This window comes from Montipora foliosa, chromosome 13 (assembly GCF_036669935.1).
Source record: "Montipora foliosa isolate CH-2021 chromosome 13, ASM3666993v2, whole genome shotgun sequence".
In the NCBI taxonomy this organism is placed as follows: domain Eukaryota; kingdom Metazoa; phylum Cnidaria; class Anthozoa; order Scleractinia; family Acroporidae; genus Montipora; species Montipora foliosa.
This window is the reverse complement of record NC_090881.1, coordinates 34,151,960-34,161,016: the sequence shown is the minus strand read 5'-3', so window position 1 is coordinate 34,161,016 and position 9,057 is coordinate 34,151,960. Positions and strand designations below refer to the sequence as shown.

General features: G+C 39.5%; 1 protein-coding gene across 1 annotated transcript in view; it reads right to left on the bottom strand.

Moving 5' to 3' along the window:
• LOC137983467 (endothelin-converting enzyme homolog) overlaps positions 1 to 8,739 on the bottom strand; it is a 17,754-nt gene extending 9,015 nt beyond the window's left edge. The window contains exons 1-11 of the mRNA XM_068830642.1: positions 7,873 to 8,739; positions 6,263 to 6,316; positions 5,240 to 5,356; positions 4,764 to 4,835; positions 4,059 to 4,186; positions 3,761 to 3,983; positions 2,706 to 2,804; positions 2,229 to 2,306; positions 1,988 to 2,091; positions 1,404 to 1,462; positions 981 to 1,035 (exon numbers count right to left, since the gene is read on the bottom strand). Coding sequence (XP_068686743.1) covers positions 981 to 1,035; positions 1,404 to 1,462; positions 1,988 to 2,091; positions 2,229 to 2,306; positions 2,706 to 2,804; positions 3,761 to 3,983; positions 4,059 to 4,186; positions 4,764 to 4,835; positions 5,240 to 5,356; positions 6,263 to 6,316; positions 7,873 to 8,586 — 1,703 coding nt within the window. The 5' untranslated portion in view covers positions 8,587 to 8,739. The remainder of the gene's footprint in view (positions 1 to 980; positions 1,036 to 1,403; positions 1,463 to 1,987; positions 2,092 to 2,228; positions 2,307 to 2,705; positions 2,805 to 3,760; positions 3,984 to 4,058; positions 4,187 to 4,763; positions 4,836 to 5,239; positions 5,357 to 6,262; positions 6,317 to 7,872) is intronic.
• Between the last annotated feature and the right edge of the window lie 318 nt (positions 8,740 to 9,057).

Here is a 9,057-nt window from a genome sequence, read left to right as displayed (position 1 = left end):
TGTGACACCCGAAAATGACCCGTAAAGTTTCGGGATTTTCGAAAAACGGGTCCCAGGCCCAAGTTGTTCGAAGGGTGGATAGCCCCCTATCCATTGGATAACTCAATTGGTTTCGCTAGTGTTTAGCCGCTGGATAGTGATTTAACCAGTGGATAGCGTTAACCACCTTTTGAACAACTGAGCCGGTCAGCTGGTGATCATGGCGGGGAAACAAATTCGAGTAAGTCCCAACTGATTTTAATCAGTTAAGTTAAAAAGGTAAAATCTAAAAATTAAAAATTAAAAATTAAAGTTAAAACTTTCCCAACTCATAATTCCTTACATTTTAAAGTGATCTTTCCGTAAAAACAAGGGATACCAGGAGCTCCTGTGCGAGTGGATACTCAGTCCAGGAAAGCTTGGCACAGTTCCACGGTGTTTATCTAAAGAACGCCCTCCGAACGTGCGCTATGATGAGCCCAGATTATGGGTTCGTGAAAGTAGTCAATTGATTTATCTTGTTTTTGTGATCAGCTGGGACTGTAACGCAGACTTTTTTTAAGGTAATCACCAAGGGCTTAACCGAAGCAACTACTTTAACACAACGAACAGTATACAGTCCCTGCTGGAATTGTTCTGTACTTGTTTACAGAAAACGTACTTCGAAGAAAAGTGCTCTAACAGATGAACAAAACAAAAAGTTATCGATAGGAAAGACTTAAAGAAGACCTAGGGCACTTTCCTTTTGTCAGAACTGGCCGGCCAGACCCATTAATTTGCAAAGAAAATGCAACAATTTGAAGGAACACTTGCATGATAATCCCTCGTATTCTTCTGGAGGGGTACATATCATCCTCGAAGTGTGTTAATTTGAATGCGTTGTAGAGTTAGTCCTTCCAAATGCCCGGTCTGGCCAGTCAGTTCCGTCAAATCGAAAGCACCCCTAGTCTACGTCCGCTAATGTTGATTTTGTCAAAAAATATTCTTTCAAATCGGAATACCTTGGTATGTCATTGGCATAAAAAAATGGTGGCTGCAGGATTCCGGCAGGAACAACTGTGAAAATGCAACAAGAGCGATTAAGTTGGTTAGCGAGGAAAAACTTAAAAAGAATTGGTACAGAGAGAGAGAGAGAGAGAGAGAGAGAGAGAGAGAGAGAGAGAGAGAGAGAGAGAGAGAGAAAGAAAATTAAAAGAAAATGTCCTCCGATGAAATGTTCTCAGTAAAATTTGCTTTCTCATCCATTCCAAATTGATTATTTTTTAAGTTTAAAACAGTTTTTTACAGAAGGCGTTTCAGTTTAAAATTTCAGAGCTCCCTACTGTCGAATCATTGGCAATACCAAGATATGAAAATCGTCATGGGTCTTACTATCAACGAAAAAGACGGCAAAATTAAACAAGTAGGTTGTCTTTCACACTTACCTATCTCGTTCTTCGTTATAACATAAAATGCATTTACTAATTGAGGCACAGTTATCCACCTGCAAAAGATAACCATAGCAAGGCTACTGAATATCATTATTCGCAACGACAGAATTGCTAGCGTTAAGAAGATAACCGTGTTTCTTATCCACTAAAAAACAAAAGAAAAAAACAGTGGATAGCGTTGAACTCGCGCGCTGATTGGCTACTCAAACTCCGGATATCCTTTGTTATTCACCTCCGAGCAATTCGCGCGGAATTTGGGCCCGAAAATGTTGTAATCTTTGCAGGAATAAATGAGTTAAAATCATCTTTTTGTGCTATATTATCTCACTGTTTGAGTATGTACTAAAACAACTATTCACCTCAGTGTCGGTGGCTAGTTAACAACTATTCATCTCCCAGCAACTCGCGTCGAATTTGCCTCCGAAATCCCGCGGGCGAGATCCCGTACGAAACAAAACATATTTTCCCGCCCATGGCAACGGCTGCATACTTTAGCCGACCTTGGGTTAGCATTTTTTCTTCAAAATGTTGCTGGACTGTTTTTTAAAGATAATCTAAGAATACTCTATTGTACTTACTGATGTCTATCCACTGGTTTCCCCAACTTGGTATACGTTTGATAATTGGAAAATTTATCGGTATTGAGTACATTTTTAAACCAACGATCGGCTGTGATGTTTAACTGAAAAAATAATATTACGTCTTTAGAAAGGTAATGTATAACTAATTACTAGGACTTGATGCATTATAACTAGTTAATTAGAAATAATGTAATCTAGATGAATAGCACGAGGGACACACTATGAATAAACTTATTACCATGCTATATCTCAGGGAAAATGCCGTATCGTTCCAAAGATATTCAGGATAACCCACTTTATAAACAGCTGCATCCGCCTGAAATCAAAAAGGAGATAAATGAGCGATTATAAGATTTGGTGCACTTATTTTTATGCTTATTTCCAACATCTCCTGTATCTTTGCATTTGTTGCTATCATTGCATGATCTCTCGCGTATATTATCGTTTGCATTCATCCATCCTTTTAAAGCTATTGGGTGAATTTTCCCTCCGCTTTTTAAAATCGGTTTCAGGTTGTAATGTTGTCTCGCTCTTGGTACGACATTTCTTGGTCGGTTAACCAGTACCCCTCAATTCGCTTTGAAAAAAAAGAGACCAAACTTATCAACAACAAGTTCTTTAGCTCGTACTTTTTTCTGTTCCGAGGGTGGAAATTGTTGTCTCAAAACCCCCAAACAAATTCGTGAATTTGAAATAGTAATCATCTATGGCTTACCTTTTCTCTAACAGCTGTCACGGTCTGATTGTCGATCCAGCCCACTCCGGATACACGGTCTTTGAAAGCCTTGATTATTCCCTCCATCATTACTTCGACCTGAGAGAAAATAAATTGTGAGTTTACAGTGTTGATTTAGCGGATTTGAAATGAGTTCCGAAAAGTTTAAATATCACATTGTCCAATCACAATAGCTGCAAGCGATCAAGTTAGCCAATCATAAGCAAATGCTTGAAGCTGGCAAAAAGCGCGGGAAAATACGTGCGAACAAGGTGCTTCGTCTTCGCTTCTGATTGGTTTAGAATGTGGCGCCAGCTTTTAAGCCGATCGCAGTGTAGTACTACAAAAGCAAAGATTTCACAAAATAGCTTTCGATACATATTTGAAAGGCGTCCTTTGGCAAAATATTTTCTTAACTAGCCTAAGAGTAGTTGTAAAAGAATCATCGGTCACAGCCGTACAGGGATATTGATTTTATGGGTATTTTCTTCATAGGCCATTTCCGAGTTCATGTCTGCCTCCTCTTCAAAACGAGTCTAAGTGTGAAGTTTTTGTGATGTTAATTAGTTCTATTTTACTTATGAGTGAAAACTAATTTTCATAAGAAAAACTTCGCACTTAGACTCGCTTTGAAGAGGAGGCAGACATGAACTCGGAAATGACCTATTTCCTTATCACAGCGTATATTGGCGAATGTTATTTTCCGCTTTCTCTCATTTTATTTGACCAGGCAGAGACATAAGCAAAATAGAGAGATGCACTTAAGTTGTCGTTAAAAAGACTTCAGTTGCTCGCGCTTAAATATGCGTTGCTTAGTGATTGACTGAAAAAAGGCTCTCACCACATTCTCAGCCAATCACTGGCAAACTGACTCATTCGCACGTGATTGTCCGGCCCTTAGCGCGTGCTGCCCGTATTTGTTCTGCCTTTCAATTGGCTCATTTAAATGGCATTGCCTGTTTCGATTGGCCAAAATAACGTAAGTTTTACGGCTTTTAATTGAAAACTCGCAGTTATTTTTAAAAGCACACGAATCTTATATCCCGGATAAATACCTTTTCTTTGCTCTCTGGTGAAAACGCATTTCTTATGAACACAGCACCTAACATAGGCCCAAGGATGTTATTAGTGTAGCTAAAGCATGTTTCCTCTCGTGTCTTGTTTGATTTGCTCCCAAGAAGTCTTTTCTTGAACATTTGGTGAACTACTCGATATCTTTTTGACAGAAGAGGTACTGAATCTTTGATAGCACGCCATATAATGTACGTGGAGAGTATCCTAAAAATCGAAACGTTTAATATTAAAGAAACTGGCGTCTGGAAATGCTAAAAACTAGTAGCAATGTCAACTTACTTCTTATCTGTCTTGCGCAGTAGATCGATCATATTTTGAAGGTAATCGTTAGCTAGTACTATGACCATATCTTTTTTTGATAGGTCTGGGCGGGAAAGTACCTTCTGTAAGTGTTCCAGCCACGGAAACTGAAAAACAAAATGGTGAGAAAAAAGAGTCATCATTTGTGGTTTACAGTTTTATGGATATCCCGTGACAGGTTCAACAGTGGTTTGAAAGAGACGTGCATTTATCGATGATGCCACGGACACACTCGTAAAAATCCGATTGCTCCAAAGAGTAGTCGAACTTACGACTTCCCGATTGCTTGTTCGGAAGCTCTACCGCTGAGCTATGGGAAACTGAGAGGAGTTAGACCACTGAACTATTCTGCGATAGGTTCAGCTTACACGTTTCCTACGTACTGCTAGTAATAATAGTATACATGCAAAACTTTCAGGGTGTTGATTGGACGAGAGCACGTTAATCAATCCCAAACAGAGTGCAGGAAAGTAAAATTAGGGCAGTTAGTTGAAATTAGTGCATTAAAGCCATCGGCATACTAGGCAAAAATAACGCGGCGCTAATTTAGGACGAAAAATTCAAGAGTATTCAGCGCCAGATATTATAAGTTTGTTCAAGTGTTCCCCAAAGCAATTCAAATGTTCCCTTGTTCCCTCAAAGCCCAGTAAAACTCTCAATATTCATATCATTCGAACACCTTACCTCAGGAAGGGCATCTGCTAACTTTTCAATTGGAATTCGTACATATTTCTTTGACAGCTTAGGAACCCAGTACTGAAAGAAACGGGTACAGAAAAAAAAAGATCAGTTAATTATCGATTCAGTTTTCCATTTGAGAGAAAGTGTTATTTCGCGATTGAATTCGATTAATACGTGAAATGATTGGCTTAAAAATTCTGCGCCACATTTTCATCCAATCAGAATTCGATCAATTGTGACTTATTAAATTTCCCGCCTTTTTTAACCGCTTTGCAATTTGGTTGGCTCATTTCGTCGCCTGCATCTGTTGAGATCTTACTTCAAAAATATTTTGATTTCAACGAGTTCAACTGAATTCTTTTCTCAGTGAGATCACTAGTGGGACAATATATCTGCATCGGTTATTCCGAATCTCGGCAGTTATTTTAATATCAATGCTACTCTAAGACTCGTTTCATAATCTTTAAAAGGAAACTTACCAATGCTAAGTGCGCCTCAAAACCTAGTAACTTCCGCATTGCATTCTTTGAGTCATCATAACTCACTCCTGACAAACTCGTTATGACAGACATGTATTTCCAGACCTCGCGTAGGATCTGAAAGGAAATTTGAATGGATCGATTGGTCGTTAACTTAATGCAAAAAGTGCTATGAACAGGGTTTTCGATAGCTTTTGAATGAAAGTACCCCAAATGGTTATTTTTTTTTTGTTGTAAGGCCAATTGCAAGTGTCTTGGGAGTAAACCTTCAAGGAGGCCTGGGTCCCTAATACATTACTATAAAGGAAACTCTGAGGACCTCTCAGAAATGCCGTTAACATTCAAGAGTTTGAATAAAAAAAGAAACTGACTAAAATTATCCCCGTGAATGAAATGCCAACAGATCGATTATTCCGTTTAGTAACAAAATAAGGCGATGCGACTTCTTGTTAGTTTGAAGGATTTATTGCGCGTGATGGTCTCGCCAGTGTTTCTTCAGCACATCGCTTCCCCAGATACCCAAGTCCAAAATAAATAAATAAATTAATAATCAATTAAAACAATAAATTAATTAAAAAAGCCAACATATCTACAAATTTATAGCGCCAAACACCCTGCAAGCAGAGCCTGTCTAAACTCACCAGCGGGCGAGCAGGAGAGGCTCTGCAATCCTGTTAAATCTTTTAAGTATCCGCAGCCCAAGTTTCTGGGCTAGTCACAGCGGACAAACCGGTTTAGGAAGCGCGCGCATCATATTTTTGACAAGACGATGGTCACAATCGAACCTTCAGTACGAAAATCAATATGGCGTCTAGGAGTGCGATCGAGACTTGACCTGGGTTTCAAACCGTTTCCAAGCAACGGCTTGCGCATACTCAATAAAGACTTAACACGATTTCTGCAGAGTCCTTTCTTTCTCGTCGAGTTAAGAAAGGCTCTGCTGGCAGGGCGAGCGTCAAAGTACCGGACGTGAAATGGTAGACAACCGGACGAAACGTCCGGCTCGGAAAACAAATTGGTTACCTTTGGGCTGGTAAAGTATATGATTTGAGGAAGATTCAGCTTGGCTTGATCAATCTAAAAATGGAAAGAATTGATTAGTTCCAGGCAAAAATTATCTCATGAGTATAAACATGTCTCTAGTAATACCTGAAAAATGGGCCCAAACACTACAGTGAAAAGAAAGATGGGAAACGGAACGAGTGTCGCGCTGGGAGGAGGGAAGACGACAAAAAAATTGATGAGTATGGAGGGTAGGTTAAAAGGAAGGGAGAGATCATCCAGACAACTGAATTGAGATGCTCCTGCAATTATATGAAACAAATTTAACTGTGGAGTTCAGAGTTTCAGTTCGATAAAGTACATCGTTACAGAAACAAGGGTTAAAACTGAGAAATCCGGCATTGTATACGTTATCTAAAAATGTAATAAACTGCAGAGCAAAGCCCAGAAATACAACATACTGAGATGCGTGATAGGTACGAGGGATTTTTGCAATGTTCTTCATATAGGAAGAGAACTTTGGAAACTTTCCGAGCGTCTATAATTTCCGAATAGAACTGAAAAAATAGATCGATTCTCCAAGAAATGACTGTATATAAATGTTGTTCGCAGTAGCGGGTGTATGTATATATACATGACAGGAATCAAGTGTAAATGTGATGGCTAGTGGATTGAGAAGCTTCGCTGATCAACAACTTGTTTTTTTTGCGTGACACAGGGACAGAGAAAAATCTGTGATCTGGGTGGGAATCGAAACCACGACCTCCGGATTATATCACCGTAGATATACCAGGATTTTTCCTAGGATGGCGGTGCACCACTACGAAATGGCGTAGGAGACTGGTGACGTGTTTTTTTCTTTGTTTTTTTGCAGAATACCATTTGTATTAGAAAGCCGCAGGTTATTTCAGGGGAGGGGGGGTGCGCACCCCCTGCACCCTCCCCCTAGATCCGTCCCTGCGTGGGAATTTCGGGACAAATCGGTTCGGTCGTACAAAAAATAAGTTCCTGATGCTATATATTGATCAGCGAAGTTTCTTAATCCACCACCATGCATCACATTTACAGTAGCGTACGGCCTCACTTTATTTCTGTGGTACATATATCTCCAGGAAATGTTTAAGTTTGTGCTGCGAAGGTTATGAAGTACCCGTGTTGGTATTATCATTTTGGGGTTGTTCCAGATTTTGTACGCCGTACAGCCAAACTTCTGGAGTCCCCAGAAGTCAATTGTCGTGCGTGGTTGCTATAGCAACACTATTGGGACTCCACAGAGTACAATGTGAAATTGGTTGTACTTCTCTCGTCCAATTAGAGTTAAGAATTTTCACAAGTGTGTTATGAAAAATTTAACGTACATTGCAGAAATTCGGGCCTCTTTAACCGTCCACTCCCGGGCATTTGTCTATATGGGTTACAATAGTAGATCGTGCAAAGCCGTTTTCTGTTTTACCGCTGAAGGACGGAAAGTGCAATAAATACGAAGCTAATTTTCATGGCTCTAACATCTGTTAAAAGCTCTCGACCTTACATAGTTACCTACCCCTCCTAAGAAGTGCGTTGACGACTGCTTTTATAAAAAGAGAGTTGACAATAAAGGTCATTGAGTTCTGAATTTAATTTACACTCACCAGAATAATATACTTTTTCTTGTCGCTTCTTTTCGCCTTAACTGGGTCTTGAATCACATTCACACTGAAAAACACATCAATTGGATAATCTCTCTGTACACCTGCCAAGACATCGTAGAAATTCCATTCCTTTGGGTTCCATTTGTCATCCAGTGACCACGAACCCAAATTATTTATGTAATCCAACAAGGGCCGACTTCCTAAGTCATCTATTTGCGTGAGGTTCAAACAAGAACGGTAGAAGTTCTTCACTTTTTTAATGGTATCCGAATCCTCTGATTCATCGGTAATTAGAGTTTCTTTCATTATACGCTCATTGTTTTTCGATAACTGCGTTATCCTGGAGAACTGTAGATGCCCGGGTGGAACAGAATTGTTTTTTATCCAATTTCCACAAGCATATTCGTAAAAATTATCACACGGGTCCACTTTCTCATCCCGTACTTCTTGGATCAACTTAGCAATGGCTTTGCAGCTCGCTGATTGGCAGATCTGCGGTTTGACAGATTTGTTTTGTTTTGTATCCTGTAAAACAGTTTCTTGTAAAGAATTGACTTCAACCAGCGATTTCCTTCGAAACGAAACATGTTCCGCTTCCGGCGGTAAATAAGCACCCGACACCAATACGAGAAAAATAACATTTAAAATGGCTAAAACCTGTAGGATATTCTGCCCTGTTATCGTAAAAATTCTGATTTGATTCCTCGACTCCATGATTAACAAGAATTGCTAACAAAGTAACTACAACAGCACCAATTACATCAATCCCATGTCACCAGTTGGATGCTGATACAGTCCTTTCGGAAAGATATCAGTTTTGGAACCAATTATTTTGGTCTTTGTGGTTGATCTTTTTCTTTGACTAACACAGGAATTTTTGGTGTGATTACGCCATGGAACAGGTACCCGTATCGAGAAAAGTGGCTTTGCAATGCCACCCGTTAACAAAGCGAGCAAAAGTTTGAGCCAAACACAAAGAGAGCAAAATTGAATGAAGGATTCCAAGTTGATTTCTCCTCATAACGTTATGGTTATAAAATTTATACGTTTTTGAAAAGAACTAATTTTCATTTGGTCTTGATTAAAAAAGGACCATACCTTGTTCAAAGCGGACTCCAGAAAGTCGGATGCTGTTTCAAACATAATGAACCTTTTTTCTGCAAACTGCTTCGTGAGTCGTGGACC